At 56.2% G+C, this 17,780-nt stretch overlaps 4 protein-coding genes across 4 annotated transcripts; 3 read left to right on the top strand and 1 right to left on the bottom strand.

The window, feature by feature from the left end:
* Positions 1 to 967: 967 nt before the first annotated feature.
* Positions 968 to 2,232, top strand: fsf1 (putative mitochondrial transport protein fsf1; the record flags this gene model as incomplete). The annotated part of the gene is made up of 4 exons (XM_036638348.1): positions 968 to 1,071; positions 1,167 to 1,300; positions 1,367 to 1,476; positions 1,543 to 2,232. The coding sequence occupies 4 exons, from the start codon at positions 968 to 970 to the stop codon at positions 2,230 to 2,232; spliced, it is 1,038 nt and encodes a 345-aa protein (XP_036496843.1).
* Positions 2,233 to 9,015: 6,783 nt separating this feature from the next.
* On the top strand, positions 9,016 to 11,400 carry lkh1 (Dual specificity protein kinase lkh1; the record flags this gene model as incomplete). Its single annotated transcript, XM_036638347.1, has 6 exons — positions 9,016 to 9,936; positions 9,992 to 10,073; positions 10,126 to 10,473; positions 10,530 to 10,992; positions 11,046 to 11,133; positions 11,188 to 11,400. The coding sequence occupies 6 exons, from the start codon at positions 9,016 to 9,018 to the stop codon at positions 11,398 to 11,400; spliced, it is 2,115 nt and encodes a 704-aa protein (XP_036496844.1).
* A 1,154-nt stretch (positions 11,401 to 12,554) lies between these two features.
* CGCS363_v006497 (uncharacterized protein) lies at positions 12,555 to 14,822 on the top strand (the record flags this gene model as incomplete). Its single annotated transcript, XM_036638346.1, has 1 exon — positions 12,555 to 14,822. One exon carries the CDS (start codon positions 12,555 to 12,557, stop codon positions 14,820 to 14,822), a length of 2,268 nt encoding a protein of 755 aa, XP_036496845.1.
* Positions 14,823 to 15,618: 796 nt separating this feature from the next.
* On the bottom strand, positions 15,619 to 17,707 carry CGCS363_v006496 (uncharacterized protein; the record flags this gene model as incomplete). The annotated part of the gene is made up of 2 exons (XM_036638345.1): positions 15,619 to 15,941; positions 15,991 to 17,707. 2 exons carry the CDS (start codon positions 17,705 to 17,707, stop codon positions 15,619 to 15,621), a joined length of 2,040 nt encoding a protein of 679 aa, XP_036496846.1.
* Between the last annotated feature and the right edge of the window lie 73 nt (positions 17,708 to 17,780).

The raw sequence follows: 17,780 nt of genomic DNA, 5'->3' as shown, positions 1-17,780 counted from the left end.
GTGTTTCTGTGTATCGTAACCCTTCGGTTCTTGTGAACCTCATAGTGACACGAAGCCAGCAGGTGAATGGCACCACCAATCAACATACCTGGAATCAATGACACAACTAGTGACACAAAGGATAGAAGAGACTGCGACACCTGTAGCACCGAGGCGTGACAACTGTCGGCCGCAATTGAGGCCTTGTTACCTGGACGACCCCTCCTTCTGCCCCACTTTCATGCAGGCTTTATGACACACATTTTACGGATACCGTTCATCAACCAGCACTGGCCTGCTGGCGAAATGGCATCGCGTCAGATTTCGGCTGTCTCCAAGTCATACTCTGAAGATTCTAGGTTCGATCCCTAGGTAGGTCGCGTTATCTTTTACTTTTTTTTTTTTTTACCGACGCCCTCCCGATATTTTTCGCATTCATGAAGACAGTTGGAGTCGTCTGCCTATAGTTTTGTTTTTTCTGCTCCGTGATAATGTGATTTCTACCTTGCCTCACGCCGTTTTTCACGGCCTTCTTGGCAGGATACTCAATTGATGGCTGCTACCGCTGCAGTCTAGACATCAATCAGAACGATCCCGTCCATGCAGCCCGCAGCCAACCGATACCACCCCCTCCCACCCGTCACCACCCGCCGGCCTTATCTCCTTAAAGCCTGCCCGCCAAAGACCCCTACGCTCCACCACCTACCGAGATCGGGAGCACATCCGACGATACCCATTTTGCAGCACATCTCTCAACCACGCCTTTCGCAAACCCGTCATACACGCCTTTTCCCCAAAAACCTCACCGCCGTCCCCCAGTGGCCGTACCACAGCGTCGGCACCGCTCCCGTCGACCGCGTTACCCCTCTCCTTACTTTACCCCTCACGACCTCTGGGCGGCCTTCAATTGCGAAGCGGGCGAGGTTCGCGATCCTCCTCTCTGAACCTCTTCCTTGGTGTTTTCTGGATAAACCACAGCTATTACAACATGTCCGCCTCTTTGCCCGGCAGCCGCGAGCTGCCCGCCTCCCAGTATGACCTCAGCACCTACTGGGGACGCGCACGACACAGCATGGGCCTGACCGACCCAAGGTACGAGTTCTCTCTCTCGCAACCTACCCCGCCGCGGCGCGATGGTACAAGCCGTCTCTCTTACAGACCCAATGCTAACATGTCGCGATCTACAGCACCCTGCTCGTCGGCAGCACCGGTCTCGAGCAAGCCAAGTCCCTCCTCAGCGACTACAAGCAGGGAAAGATCCCGACGATGACGCCAGAGCTCTGGAAGGCCAAGAAGGTCGTCGACTCTACCCTCCACCCAGGTGCGACGAGCCCACGATCCCAATAACTCCCCCGCGCGCGGGCTCGTTGCGCTCCGGCTAACACAGGCACACGGCCCCCAGACACCGGCGAACCGGTCCTCCTCCCCTTCCGCATGTCCGCTTTCGTCCTGACCAACTTGGTCGTCACGGCCGGCATGCTCCAGCCCGGACTCGGCGTGAGTATCCATTTTCCCCTGCCGCCCGGCACTTACACTCCGAGACCGATCTAACAACCCCGATAGACAGCAGGAACAATCGCATGGCAAGTTGTCAACCAGTCCCTCAACGTCGCAATCAACTCCGCAAACGCGAACAAATCCTCCCCCCTGACCTGGCGCAAGCTCGGCGAGTCCTACGCCATGGCCGTCTCCGTCTCCTGCGGTGTCGCCGTCGGCCTCAACAAGCTCGTCCCCCGCCTCCGCTCCCTCTCCCCGGCGACCCGCACGACCCTGACCCGTCTCGTCCCCTTCGCCGCCGTCGCCTCCGCCGGTGCCCTCAACGTCCTCCTCATGCGCGGCGAGGAGATCCGCAAGGGCATCGACATCTTTCCCGTGGTCTCGGACGAGGAGCGTAAGAAGAAGGAATCGGAGGGCGGCGACGGCGCCCAGGTCCAGTCCCTCGGCCGTAGCAAGAAGGCTGCCACCATCGCCGTCGGCGAGACGGCCGCCAGCCGCGTCTTCAACTCCACGCCCATCATGGTCATCCCGCCCCTCGTCCTCGTCCGTCTGCAGCAGACCCAGTGGCTGAAGCAGCGCCCCCGCATGACTGTGCCCATCAACCTCGGTCTCATCCTGGTGACGAGCTACGCCGTCCTCCCGCTTGCCCTCGCCGTCTTCCCCCAGAAGGAGAGCATCAGCGTCGACAAGCTCGAGCCCGAGTTCCACGGCCGCGGCGGAGAGAACGGCATGGTGTGGTTCAACAGGGGTATCTAGACTACTTGCTATGCATCCAGACGGTCGTCGTGAAATACCGCACAAAGGCTCTGTCGGGGACCTGATCTTTCAACGTAAATCATGCTGAGCCGAGGGGAAGGTCTTGCCGAGCGTCTTTTTGAAGCTCTTCTAGAGGTCTTCACATTCGTCAATCAGGGGGATCTCCGTCCCCAGAACAAGCGCACCTGGGAATCCGGTGTCAGATCGGATGTGTTGAGCGTTTCACGCCCCAAGTTTCTCCTTGGCACGGGAGCTCCGTCGATCTCGCATCTGACTTTGCTCTGTACGTGGGAGGATGCCCATGGAGTGAGCTGTGTAGAGATCATGCCTTATTTGAACGGGGCATCGTCATCTAGATCGTTCATCGTCGTCTAGATCGTCCAGCGGGCGAAAACGCCCTCGGCCATGCAAGGCCTGCTTACATACGCATGAGACTACGCTAGATAGAGGGCATCGTAATAGCAGACTCCGGGTCATCCCGTTCTTGAAGCTGGACACAGGCTGAGCGCAAGGCGATGTGAAGATGTGTGGGCTCTTGCAAACCACGTCGGCGTAGGTCGATCTTTGAATCTGTGAGGCGGGGTATAGATGTGGCTTGGGAAGCGGCGCGCGCGAGGCTTCATAGTGACAGCTCGTGGATGGCGCAGCCAGGCGTCCCGCAGACTTCTGGACAGCTTCCTGGATGTGGAAAAGCCGCATGTGAGATTTCAAGATCTTGCAGGAGACACACACAGAAAGACATGTGTAAAACCGTTTCAGCTGCTGACGCTTGTCTGCCCCTCGGGACGTCTTTTGTTCTTGCTGACGTCGACGCGGGCTACGTCTTGGTTCAGACGGTTTCTCGGTCCCGTAATAAACACTTGGAAATGTGTCCGACGGGGTAATCAGATGCCGTGACGACGGCAGAGACACACAGAGAGAGATAGTTTGGTAACAACAATGAAATCATACGGGTGGGCAGCCGGTGCCACTAGCACACCACCACCTCAAGATTTGGGACGCTGCACTTGGCGTAAAGGGAATCGCCACCAGCCGAGCCGGCGAGGAGGGGTCAGCGGGGTTCAATGGGTGCGTTGTAAAGGCTGGAGAGGGCGTTTGGCGGATAAGAAACCGATCGCACGTCCGCCCGCAACGGTACTTGACGAGGCGTGTCTTCCGCTCCTTCTAGTCTGTTCTCAGGACGGCCCGTGGATGGGCCCCCCGTTTGTGCCCCAACTGGAGACTATTTTGAGGTTACCTCGCTGCGCATCCAGAACGCCGGCTGCGGTGAGCTGCCCTGGCCTCAGGCGGGACGGTGCGTTGAATGCTTCAAAGGTGAGATAGATGTGAAATGCCACAAGGAGCTAGTCATGACTACTGCCCACGACCTCTAGCAGGAACTTGTGCTGTATCATTGGTTGCGACTTTGCATTTTACCTTTTCCCCCCATAGAGGTTCTTGTGATGCCCGTAGATCTGGACCTGGGCTGCTTTATTTGGCGACTGGTGACGGAAGTTCGGGTTCCCTTGGGGAATGTTACGGCTTGATGCTGCCGGTTGCAAGAAGTTGAGACCCGTATGTCTGGACTCTGGACAGAATCCCGAGAGCTGAAGAATGGTACACCCGGGTAAGTTTTGGGCGGAGCACGCGAACGACAAGCTGTGACATAAGCACGGATCGAGCTGCAGAAACAGAAAAGGACACTGGATGGCCCGGCGGACTGTCTCCCCTCAACAGACTGAAACTTCGCAGCCGTCAGTCGGGGTGGCATATGGCCATGATGAATCTCGACCTGTGAGGCAGGGGCGGAGATAGCCAGGCTCGCACTCGATACTCGCGAGACCGGGTCGGGTACGATTGCTTGTCGTAGAGTGTGATGGTGCCAATGTTGAATAAGGAAGGCCGTTGTTTGGCAGCGCCAATGTTGACAACAACGAATAATAGTCAAGCAACCCCAACTTATTCCAGGCTTTAATGAGGGGGAAATATAGGTAGGTTCTTCTAGGCTTCCCATCACCAATGTTTCGCAGCGAGGCACGGTATCTGGGCCTATGCCTGTCTGGTCTCGGTTGCCACGGATTCGATGTCCTGGAGTCATGCACGCACTTTACGCCACGTACCGAATGGGGACCTTTGCAGAGGCCGTGAGCAAACGTCGCCGCGGTTGCGGGTCACTCTCGGATGCCTCTCGATCTTGCGAGCACAAATATGTTGACCCTTCGGCCAGCAGATTCACCATTACAAGAACGGTCTAACGGTGGTCGACGGAAGAGCAGATTGTATCGCCGTGCAACTTAGGCGTGACGAGAGTTGTAGCCTGTGGATGGTGGAGCAGTGGGCAGCAAATGCACGCAGGCATGTCGATAGTTGAGAGGGAGGGGCTGGCTGATGACTGAACCGGCCGGAGCGTGTCCGGTGCCCTGTCTTATGGGGCAGATGGCACAGTGAGAAAAAGCGTGTTTGCCTGCTGTTGTCTTGTCCCATGAGGGTCGATTTGGTCGAGTACGTCTTTCTTTTTTCCTTTGGCTCAAAGTCGTGATGGCTGCTACCCTTCGCCTCTTCTCCTCCACCGCGTCGCGAACTGCATCTGTGGTTGGCTGGTGGAGGTGAGGACAGGGCTCCATTGGCGCATCCTTGGACGGGAGACAGGGATCTAGACGCTAGAAGATGGTGCTTGGAGATGCGGCGGCGAGTGCGCTGTGCGTTTGTGCACCGGGGGTTGCTGGAGAGAAGACGACGGGATCAGATCAAGAACAACTTTCCGTAAGGGTGTCGAAGACGAGAACAGCCTGTGCTGGGCCATTGAGCGCTTCCATCGTCGCAGCCCATGCTTAATCTGTTCTTGTCGAACGTCGTTGGTGCGGAATGGTGTTTCTTTAGCTTTTTCGAATGCGATCAGATCTTGGCCGACTGCCTGGAATGTGTGGATCATGCTTTGGGGCTTGTTTGGGGTGTTGAACTGGAGCCCGCCAACGCTGTTCGCCAACGACTGCCACGAGGCAACGAAGCAGTAGGGCAAGGCGATGCATTGCCAGGGCACGCAAGCCTGCGGGAGACGGAGAGGCCACCGAAATATTCACTCGAAGCGAAGACGTGTATCCGCGGCGTAAAGTTTGCGAGAAACAAGGGTTCTCTCCCATTCGCAGCCCCATCGTGTATGTGCTTCTTTGACGCTTCTGACGTATTGCAGCGTGGGACAGATATGGGATTTCTGGGAAGTCAGTGTGGTCACTGGGGCGTCGTCGCGCAGGAGCATCCGCAAGGTACAACAGGTACCTCATTACGCAGCACCGGCGCCGTCAGGGCTCGCCTTTGTCAGCACTCAGCAGCTGAACCCGACGTGAGGGATGCCAGTCTGGCTGCCCAGTGCCTCCGCTGTAATGCCTGTCGTGGAGCGGTAGCACTGGGGCCGGATGACGGTTGGCGGGGACCCAACCGTCCATCCATCACCCTTCCATTCTTCCGCCCATCCATCCACTCAGTTTCGTCAGTCAAGTCTTCGTGTTCAGACCAGACCGGACTGGATCAGGCCAGGCGAGGCCAAGCAGTCTAACCTACGGTGGTAGACAAACGTGAGATTGTTCACACCAAGCGGCGGTGCGTGCTCCCGTTGCATGATGGAACAGTCTGCACATAGGCAGAGGCAAGAGGCGATTGCTGAGTGGTGAAAGGCAGGGCGCAAGGTGACTCCGGGAGAGACGACCGTCCAGGCCAGCGGGACGCTAAGCCCATACGGACGATTGTCGGGGAGGAAGATTGGCAGGCGTGAGGTTGGGGTGGAGGGCAGTCTGCAAAGCGACCCGCTGAGTGCGTAAAGTGGGTGAGGAGGAACTCAAGAAAGGCCTTGGACTGGCGACGGCGATTGGGAGCCGTCCCCGGCCGGCGGTTTGGCGTGTCTTGATTTCGCGAACGTGACAAGGCTTGGGGCCCTTGAACAAAGTCAGAAGGTAAAGTATCCGTAGAGCAGAGAGGGCCCCGGGTGCTCCACGATTGGGGTTTCCACTGCTGGGGACGGTCGATTTTTAGAGATGGTGACCGCCGTGACACTAGACGGGGCATCGTGTGAAGGGTGAGACATTTAGGCGTGAGGCATGCCATGCTTCTCTGCCAAAGGCACAGAGCGTCAGAGGGAGGTTGAGGCCAGGATGCCACGGTGAGAATTCCTCAAGCTCGGGTCGTGGGACGGGGCAAAGGCTGATGATGGTGAGGCGGTTCTGGCTTTGACTGGTGGTGTGTTTTCGGGATGGAAAGGGAAAGCGCGCTGCAGTGACGTTCGGTTCGAGTCGAGGGCGCTGCTGGACGATGGCCGTTGTGCGGGGATGTTTGTCGGGGAGCATATCAGCACGGTGTAACTGCACCGGGAAGCCGGGTATGTCACAGTGCCCCGGATACCTCCAGACTGTCCTGTCAGCCACAGTGCCTAACGCAGCCAGAATCCGGCCAAGCGGACTGCACCAGTGCCGCTTCCTTCGTGCGTCTTCCCGGCGGTCCTCTGCTAGCGCAGCTGCCATGCCACTGGACTGGCCGCCCTTCTCGATGCTTTCCCTCCGTGGATAGCAGAAAAATGGATGTCTTTTGTCACCGGCTCCCACGGGGGACAGGCACGCAGGCAGTGGTTGTGAAAAAGGAGACACCGGACTGATTCGAGTCCTGAAAACGGCCAGAAACACGGCGACCCCCAAAAGGAAGGACCCAGGTACGGATCCCAGGCATCTACACGTGTAAGGGTAAATACGACGCAGCAAATGGCCAAAAATGAACTGCAGGCTGGCATCACTGACAGGGCTTACGAACCTGGTCCCCGCCGGATCTACAGTGGAGGGGAGGCTAAAGCACGGAAACACTTCCCTCGGAGGCACCCAAAACACCAGAGGCACTGTAGCTGCAGCTCCAGCAATTTGGAAGTGAGAAACCCGACATGAACGCGACAACGGAACGCCTCAACCTTCTCGCTTAGCCCTCGGGGGCCCGTACCGTATGGGGCTCACTGCGCCTGTACCCAAATGACCAAATCATACTGGAAGCCGCTCAGTATTCGTACATAGGTACATAGATTTCACTGACGAGTCTCCCTCACTCTCACTGATGGATGGGTGATGGATGAGGTGCCTCTGATGCACTGCGCTGCACTGCGCGCTGCACCGCTCCCGCTGCGTCAGGAACTTTCCCTCCTGGCGCTCGGGCCCGATACTTATCGGCTCGTCGAATCTGCAGCCAGAGAGAAGTACCTGCCTTAGGTAAGGTACGTCGAATGTCAGTACCTCTCGGTTTCTGCGTTGCATTGCCGTGCCTTGCGCTTCGCCTCGACTGCCTTCGCGACTGACCTGCCCTGGGCTGCCCAGGTTGCCGCCTCTTCACCTCAGGCAAACGCCAAAGACCGGGCAGACTGCGCCAGCGCCAGCACCAGCACTAGGTAGGTAGAACCACTGAACCAACGCGACCTTGCACCCACCTTCGTCGGCGACATCGACTCTACGTGATTTTATGCCGTTCATCTTCATAGACTCCAAGACACGGACTCGACTCAAAATTAAACAAGTACTTTCCTTGATTCGTGACCATCCATTGCCTTCCAGCTTCGGACCTCGAGTGGGCTTTACTGGACCCGCGAAATAACGAAATTTGTTTCCCTCGGACCTTTTGGTCTGCTTTGGATCTTCGTCCACCCTCGACATCCCCCAAAGAAGACGCCGGCTCGCACATCCACCAACACCAAGACCGGTACCTCGCTTCGACACCAAAAACCTCATCACCGCAAAGTACCTTTTGCTCGCGCTCACCTCATCCTCCCTCCCCTCGTCCACTTCCACTTCCACTTCCAATCCCGCTTCCACACGCACACACACACGGCGGTACACCTCCTTCGCGTCCGCAGGTCCAGGCCAACGCCAGCGCCGACTCCCACGCCCTCGTCTTTTGGTCCTCCAGTCGTCGCCCATACTCGTGGGCGCAGACAACCAATCCAATCGTACCCACATTTGGTCGCCTCCTCCCGTCAGGGCCCTCCGCCAACCTACACCCACGGTCCACGGACAAGCCAGCTACCGGCCGCCATCCCTCGGAACCTCGTCACTTTTGACCACAACGACCGCAGACTGCTTGTTTTTCTCTCAGCTCTTGCCTCCTTCCTCTCCATTCTTCCTTCATCCACCTTTGTCTCTCTCACCATCCTCGACGATACCATCGTTTGCTTCGATGTAGCGCGTCACTTTCCTCCGAACCGAATACCCTCGATACCGCCAAAACTCAACGTTACCTTTCGACCTGCACCCTACTAGCCACAGGTCGTGCACGACTCGGGAAACATAGGCCGAAGACCCTTGGAGCCCTTTCCTGGCTTAGCGGTACCGCAGCAGACGCAGACGCAGACGCCGACCCCCCCCCCAGCAGAGACGCACGCTGCTCTTTGCCCAGCACCCGGTAGTGTCCTCTCAGCCAGTCTCCGCAGGCTCAGTACTCTACCCCCAAGAAACCCCAATAACCAGGGCACTGTGATGAGCACTGCTCACTGAGTCCCTCCATCGTCCGCTTTCTTTCATCCCCCAAAAATTGCCTTGGGCGACCAGAACAGCCTCCACTGTTTGGATTTGAGAGAGTCCCCCCAGCCCGGGCACGTACCAAGCACCCAGCGCCCAGCACCAACACCCACCCACACACACACACCCGCCGGCAACAGAGAAGGCACTGCGTGCGAAACACCACCCTCTCTCTCTTGCCTTTCCCTCGACCGTCAACCTTCTTTCCTCGCCCATCGCTCCTTCCCCTAGGTCAATCTCACGACACCGGGACCACCAAAGGAGAAACATGTCGACTCCGACTACGGCTACAGCGACATTACCTCCTCACTCGCACTACCACCATCCTCATTATCCGTATTCTCACCAGCCGTACCAGGCGTCAACCGCTACGGGCTCTTCGTACCGTCAGCCGGCGAACCCAATCCTCCCCACTTCCTCCTCAACGGCGACGACGAGGTTGCCTCCTGCCTACACCAGCCATTCCGGCGTCTCCTACACGACCTCCTCGTCTGCGAGTCACGCCGGCTCAAATGGCCTAGGTCTGTCAGCCTCGTCTGCTACTTCGAGGATCAACTACGACGCTTCGAGTCCCGACGCGAACTACTCGGTCACAGCAATGCCTACCACACACGCCCAATCCTCCCAGTCCTCCTCCGGTCGCAAACGAAGACGATCCCAGGGACCCGACTGGAACAAGTTTTATCAAAATGGTCTACCCAAAGAGGTGATCGTCATTGACGATACCCCCGAACCGGAGCAGGGCAAGGCGACCGGCAACGGTGTAAGGGTCGTCTCTAACGGCAGCGTCAATGGCATCACCACCAACGGTGCATCCAGCACACGTCCTGTTCCTAAGAAGCGAAAGCGAGACGACGAGCCCCAGCCGTACGATCCTGTTTACCACAATAAATACGCTGGGTCTCACACAACCACTCCCCATCACAACGGAACACCGAGTGGCTCTACCATTTCCACCGACCGGACGACGACCTCCGCCATTCACACAACCGCTGCCACCTCCTTGTCCTCAAACGGCCAGGAGTATTACGACGCTCAACCAGGACAGAAGAGAAAGCGAACTCGACAGCAGATTGCTCAAGAGGCAAAGAAGCGCGAGGTTGAGCTCTCGGACCCATTTTCCAGTTACAAGCCTCCTCCCTATCCTCCCAAGAAGGCCCAGGAAGTGCACGTTAAGGTCGTGCATGACGTGAGTGACTGCTGCCCCCCAACCATGACCACACACGGTGCTAACCTGAACACAGCATGCCTACAACAAAAATGCAAAGGTCGACGACGACGATGGCCACTACATCGTGGTTCCCGATGCAGACCTGACCGACAGATGTAAGACTTTTTCTGGCCACTTGATTGAATCTGCCACTAACATCGTGTGTAGACCAAATGGTGAAACTGCTCGGCCAGGGCACCTTCGGCAAGGTTGTGCAAGCCCGAGACAGAAAGAGGAACAAGGCTGTCGCCATCAAGATCATTCGCTCAGTGCAAAAGTACCGAGACGCTTCGCGCATAGAACTCCGAGTCTTGGAAACACTGCGGCAAAATGATGGCGACAACCGCAATCGTTGCATCCACCTGAAGGATTGCTTCGACTACCGCGGCCACATCTGCATCGTCATGGATCTGCTGGGACAGAGCGTCTTTGACTTCCTCAAGAGCAACAGCTTTGTGCCCTTCCCTAACAGTCAGATCCAAAGCTTCGCTCGGCAGCTCTTTACCAGCGTTGCATGTGAGTATATTCCTACTGTTCAACAGCCACGGAGCCAGTTGCTGATCTGTTTCCAGTCCTTCATGATCTCAACCTTATTCACACCGACCTGAAGCCTGAGAACATCCTTCTATGTGACAGCGCTTATCAGACATTCACGTACAACCGAAAGATACCATCATCATCCCAGACTGTCAACCGCCAGGCCAACCAGCGAAGGGTGTTGCTCGACACTGAGATTAGATTGATCGACTTCGGCTCAGCCACCTTCCAGGACGAATACCACAGCTCGGTGGTCTCGACACGACATTATCGGGCGCCCGAGATCATCCTAGGCCTTGGGTGGTCGTTCCCCTGCGACATCTGGAGCATTGGCTGCATCCTTGTGGAATTCTTCACCGGCGACGCTCTCTTCCAGACGCATGATAATCTCGAGCATCTGGCAATGATGGAGATGGTTGTCGGCCACAGAATCGACAGCAGCCTCGTCCAGGCGGTCAACAAGATGGCTACCAGGAGTGGTGGAAATCCTGCTTCCAAGTAGGTCTGCAACATCGTCGACGTCGAACGCTCGCTAACCTCCCCGTCTTTAGGTACTTCAAAAGACTCAAGCTTGACTACCCCACAGCAGAGACAACACGTGCATCCAAGAGATTTGTAAAGGCGATGAAGCGTCTCGAGGTTGGACAACCCCTACTACACCAGATTCGACAACGGCAGACTAACACGACCCAGGACATCATCCCATCGAACACCACTTACTTTAAGAACTTCTTGGATCTTCTGCGGAAGATCTTCGTCTACGATCCCCAACACCGCATTACCGCGAAGCAGGCGCTGCAGCACCCCTGGTTCAAGGAGCCAGCAACGCCGGACGATGGCACCGAGGCTGCCAAGATTCGACTGGAGCGGATGAGATCGGACGATTCTCACAGGATACACGCATGATTTTCCTTGGGTATACACAGCTTCTTTCAAACCCTTACGTCTATAACGAACAAAGTCGAGCATGATATGGGAGTTGGCCGGTTTGATATCAGGTCTGTACGATGTGGGATGGACCAGGGATTCGGCGCTCGTGCAACTTGATTTATCGGCATCGGTCTCGATCGGAAGAGGCCGGCCTCGTCCTGCCTCTAGTGGCAGGCTTGATGGAACATGGGGCATGGGGGAGACTTTTATTATTCTTGGGTTGGATAGGGGGTCCACGCTCGAAACAACACGATTGAGTAAATCAGGAGCGGCCGACCCGTGCGCGGATTAAGCGTTGCTTAGTAGAGACGTCTCATGAGTGAGCGTGCCTTATCGCCAGGCCCAATAGAGCGATTCTCCTCACCACGGCAGTCTTGCACGGCTCGCCACTTTGCTGGTTCTTTCTCGGTTTGACACTAGGAATTGCTTGACGGTAGATAGCATTTCGGTGCCGATATTGTGTGGTCTTCACTTCGTAAGTTGCTCATTTGGGATTCCGTCTCCATTTTAGGTTTGTTGCTTACGTCTGTCTAGATCCACCTTGGTTGTTGCATGATTCGTTTCTCCTTTGATATACGCTGCCGCATGCAGACCGCCAACCCGGGTACACGTGACCATTTGCAGATGTCGCAGAGGCGACCAACTCTCGGCCCAAGGCAGTCCCAAAGATGAAGTTCATGTGTGCGACGCGGCCTGATTCCCGGCCACGGCCGATCTTTGGGCCCAGAGTCTTTCCTGGTCATCTTCTCGGCTGTGTTTGAATAACGATCTTAACCAACAAAGGTTATTGGCAAAGATGTTTCGTTCTTACTTCAGTCAACAGGGTCGTTTTTTCTTCCGAAGCTCGTGGCTCTTTGTTCAACGACACAACTTACCAGATTGTTCTCATTGTCGACGACCAAGGAAGCGTTCGGGGGCTTCTAAGTACCAAGTGTTTCCACCGAGGACGAATGTTGGCACAGCGGTCGTTATAGAAAGGGTCGATCCCCGGCATGAAGACACCTCAATTCAGTCTGGCATAAACACAGAATTACCAACGAGACCGCCTCCTATATCGCCATTCCTTGAACGAGTCGATTTTCGAGAACACAGCAGAGATCTTGCCACCTAAACAACAGACTTCCACCAATATGTCAATCACTCTCATTGATGAGCTGACAGAAAGCAACATCAAAAAGCTTGCGCGTTATCTTTACTTGCCGACAAATTACAGCATCGCTAATCCACCAGATGAATGGTTCAGAGAGCAAGAGGCAAAGCTCAGTCAGCTTCCGAAGGTGATGCTACGTCCCAAGACGAACTCACTGAATGTGATAGATATGATGAAGCGCGGACTCATGAACGTTACCGCTAGGCAGTCGCTTCCCTTCGTCCCAGACGCAGCGATGCTCTGCCACACACACAAGGCCCTGAACCCTTGGCGCATGCGCTGCCTCTTCGCTCTGCTTGCTTCCGAAGTTACAGACAAATTTGAGCGGATGCGCCGGTTGGTCCGAAACAAGTCTGATCTCGCGCAAGAACCTGACTACCAGGAGTATGTCCGTCGCGTCACCAGCATCCAGGGTCTTTGGATGGACCGCGCCACGTTCGAGCAGTTGTACGGTTACCCGCCTGTCAAGACGGAAAGGGTGCGATCGCAGTGCGAGGCGTGCATGTGTGCCGTCGTCGGCGGCGATACGCGTCTGCTGGTTGACCTCCGCGCGCATCTGCTCTCTCGTGCTGGTTCATACCAGCCGGTTTTCCTTCGTGTGGTCAACGCCTGGATCGATGCCTTCGAGCAGGGTGCCGGTGGCCTTCATGCTGAGAGCGCGGTGCTCGGAGAGAAGCTGCGCGCAATCCGTCGTGAGATTGGTGTCCGGCGATATGAACGTCGAGAGCGTGCCCGACGAGCTGGGAAGAGTATTCCATACTCCAAGGCAAAGCGTGATGATAACTCGAGTGCGAGTCTTCCGCCGAAGACCGAATGGGGCTCATCTGGACGGCCCTCGACGGCGTCAGGACCGGCCAGGGGCTATGATAGCCGACACGGACAGCATACTCCGGAGACGTCACACCCGCGGTCCAACCACTCCTCGCGCGTGTCCGGCAACACTCCGAGTCCCCGCCAGAACCCATTCGAAGACGATTTTGAAGATGACGAAGTGAACGAGGGCGACGAGACTAATGCAGGAAACGCGTTTTGGCAAGACGAGATGAATAACTACTATGAGCGTCAGGCTGCGCAAAACGGTGGACGATCTTTCGATAGAGCATCAATACACCCCGGACTCTTCGGACACGAGTCTCGCGAGGCTCTTCAGCACGCTCCTGAGCCGTCGCAGTCGAGAAAAGAGACAACGCTTCCTCAGCAGACCTCTGCCTCGGCTACGCCAAGAGACAGTGCACGCAACTCTAGGCATTCAGCCCACGCACCACCCCCGACGTCCAGCTCGAGACACCAATCCGATGCCGCTCGACACTCTTACCCCAGAGATGCTTCAGAGAGAACGTCTGTACGCAACCCCGATCAGTCTGCTCGTCCACCACCTACACCATCCCAAGATACACGCGTGCCGAGAATCCCCACCACCTACCACCCCGCCGACTACCGACCAGGCGATATCCGTAGGCCAACCACCCCATCTGTCGGCACCTCCGAGCATCAAAAGCAAACCAGACTGAGCGCCACTCGCATGGAGACCCTGGGGCAGAATGCCGTTCCCCAGCCGGCGCCGTCCCTCCGTCGTCGGCCTTCGACAACGTCAACGTACTCGGTCCCGGCCTCGATGATCCAGCGAGAATCACAGGCTCGTGCGGAGCTTCAGGAGATTGCGAATACCCTCGGAAGAGATAACAAGCGGGCTCATGACAGCAGCAGCTCGGCAAGTCCAGCAAACCAAAGATCCGCCCGCAGTACTAACCATTCCAGCACCCGCGCAAGCGAAGCAGTGAGTTCCCCCTCTTCCCGTCGCGTGAATAACCCCGTGACACAGGACGTAACAGCGGCAGGAGTCAACCGGCCTCCGGCGCCCGTTCCGACTGTTCGCAAGCCTCAGGAAGCGGTGAGCGGCGCGGCCAGCACGGCGCGTAAAGCATGGCAGGCTAGGTTTGAAGCGGGGAGCTTGAACGGTTCCAGCAGTGGTTCCAGGGGTGGTCGCGGGCCAGGAAGTACAAGCAGCTGGTCGTCCACGGTAGAGTCCCGCCGCACTTCTGTTTCTCATCCGGCAACAGTGTCTTCTGGACAGTCTAGACGTGAAGATGCGATGTCTTCCTCGTCGACGCCCCCCTCGGAACATGCCCGCCCGCCCCCGGCGAATCAAGATCATATCTGGAGCCAGATCATGGGCGGCTTCCGGAACGGGCATGATAGGTATGCGGATGATGCCCAGACTGTGATATATGGAAATTCGCAGCGGTAGGTTATTTTATTAATCGTGTAGGATTTGCGCATTTTGTTTGATAGGATTAGCATAGCGGCGAGCACTATGGTAGGTCTACGAGAGTGCACGTTCTTTTCCCATTTTTAGATATCTGCTCTCCGTTTTGTCACTGGCATCGGAGACTGAAAACAAAAACTTTTGAGCTATCTGCCTAGAGACCAGTGACATTCCAAGGTTTTCTAAGGTCCGGATCTGTCGGCCACCCATACTGGCATTGAGGAGTCCCAACCTTTGCACGAAGGAGCAAAACCAAGCTTCCCATGACCAACAAACCCTTCCCTTCTCCCCAGACGGTCATTGATCCGGTTCACTTCCACAACTCTGGCAACGTTACGTCTTCCCTCGGGTACTCTGACAAATATTATGAGGCTCAAGACACGGACTGAAAAACTTGAAAAGGAAAAGACAGAGGAGAAAGATCCGGAGGCGGCTCTCTCGAACAGTTGCGTGGGTCTGATGATTGAAATCTTCAGACAATACACTTCGCGGTACGCCGGGGCCTCTCGATTGCTTGCGGTAGAGGGTTTGCCTCCGCAACCCGTGCCATTCTCATGATTCTCGAGAGATTCGTTGACTCGGCGTCAGCAAACTCATTCGTTATTGCACATTCTTGTTGTCATTCTTGTGGCCACCGTTCACGGGTGACTCTGCGACGAAGTCAGTAAGTTGCAACCACAATAAGCGAAGAAAATCTTACATCTGTGACATTGCTAACTCTCAGCGTGAGCTGCGTCGTAGACCTCTCATAGCCTCAAGTAGACGCATTCTAGACGTTCTAGTATGTATCATCACTCTCGTAGTCGGGGCCGTTGGGGAACTCGACTCGCGGGCAGGAGTCCGCAACCTTGACGGGCGAGTGAGGCTTGCCAGGATAGTCATAAGAGCACTCGGATTCGGCGTAGAATGTGCGTCCGTTGCCGGCGTTCTTAGCCCAGTGTACCCAGACAGCTTGATCGTACCAGTCGATACCATTGGGCTTCTCGACCTTGTAGACCTGGTTGAGCATTCCAGAGGGTTCAAACTGGAACGACTTCATGAATTTGCTCATCCACTGATGCTTGTCGTCCTTGCCTTGGACCATAGCATGCATGACAATGCCTGCCGTTTGTTAGTTGGGTGACATCCAGCAGACATATGAGAAACTCACGGTGAATAGGCTTGAAGTCGGGCCGATGGAATCCATCATCGACAGCGTCGGGGTCACGCCACTCGTACTGAGCATGACCGTGAAACATCAAAGATGTCTGTGAAAGCAGTCGGTGGAGCAAGGCGCTGCCAACACCGTTGCGGCGATGATCAGGGTGGACAAAAACGACCACCTTCGCGGTGTCTGCAGCGGCGCCCGTGGTCAAGCTAATACCCTTCTCATACGGAGCAAGGAACCCAAATCCGCAGATGGTCTCATTATCGTTCTTGGGCTGGTTTTCCAGCAGATGTTGGAACTGCTGCATATACTGGCGATGGGAAGCACGGGAGGGCCAGTTCTTGGGATCGCGGAGGTCTACGCTCGTCTGAGTTGCGACGACGAAGGGCAACTTCTCCTGAAAACACTCTCTCAAAATGGACTCGAAATGCTGCGTCGAGACGTTGGTCGAGTCGGCAAGAGGCTCCTGGGCCGTGACGGAGAGGTTGTAGGTCTTGGCGCAGCCACTGGCGTCACTCGGTGAGGCGGGACGGAGAGTGTAGTCGGTAAGAGGCTGCACCTTGTGCTTCTCTGCCTCCTTGGGCTGGGGCAAGCGGCCAACGGCTTGGTCTTGAATCTGCTTGACCGTCTTTCTGGCTCGGTTCTTGATGCGCTCCTGTTCCTGTCGCTTCATGATCTTGGCACGAACGTCAATCTCCTTGTATACCAGTACATTGCTGGTCATTCCTCGACGGCGATGAATCCAGTTCTGAGTCATCTTGCCCTCCTCGTCGCAGTCGATCATCGTGTTGGGCTGCTTGACTTCTTCCATCATCTCTCCGGTCTCGGGATCGATACCAAACTCGTACTCCCAGTCGTCGCGAGCGCAGTCTGACAGTGAAAAGACGATACCTGTAGGGAGATCTTGGATCCATTGCTCGACGATGGGACTGGGTGTGAACGGCGCAACGCGTGAAGAAACACTTCCATCGTTCGAAGATTCGTCGTCAGCGCTAACATCCCAGGAGGAACGGCTGTTGCTTGACTCCCGTCCGGTGTGCTGTTCTCCATTGGGGATTGACTGCAAGGCACTCTGGGTGAGCTGAGCACGATCGATTTCCTCGTTAAACACGCGCGTGATAGGCGCGGTGGGACGACCGAAAGCCGAAGGGCCACGGGAGTAGTCGGAGTAAGCCATTTCGGAGTCGGTGTGCAGCGAGCTGCCTCTCTGTTGCGTATTGCTCGTAGTGGAATTTGCCTCCTCCTGCTTCTCAGTCTGTCCTGCCAGGAAGTAGCGATCGTGATCTCGAGTAAGCACAAAGTCGCTGCCGTAGCTGAAATCGCGGTTCTTTTGCGGAATAGGCTCTGGTGATTCAGGGCTTGACGGGATCTTGCTGACAGGTGAGGTAGGGCTTTTCCGGTCGGGAAGAGGAAGATTCTTGTCCCAGCGGATAGAGGTTCGCTGGCTAGGTTCGTTTACCTTAGGGCCAGGGCTTCTCTGGATGGGAAAATAGAGGGAAGGAATGCCAGGGATTCGAGGCTTCTCGTTGGGGCTGTCTTCAACCGGCAGCTGCATCGGGGAGGAAGTCGCAGTGGGGCAGGGCATGCTGGTCGGGGAAGGTATAGTGCCTGCAGAGAAGGAGCTGATGATGGCGCGAGGGTAAGGGCTGCCCTGGCGGCGACGAGTGTTCTCATCTGGGGCTCTGCCTCGGCCACCACGGTCTTGATCTGCCTCGGTCATTGTAGTGACTTCTTGGCTCTATCTCAAACGAGTAGACGGTGTGGTTGAGACAGAGAAATCAAGCACCTTTGGG

The sequence above is a fragment of the Colletotrichum siamense genome (genome assembly GCF_013390195.1).
Source record: "Colletotrichum siamense strain Cg363 chromosome Unknown KSG_Cg363_contig04, whole genome shotgun sequence".
NCBI lineage: Eukaryota > Fungi > Ascomycota > Sordariomycetes > Glomerellales > Glomerellaceae > Colletotrichum > Colletotrichum siamense.
Note: the sequence above shows the minus strand (reverse complement) of the source record. Positions and strands in the feature narration are given on the sequence as shown.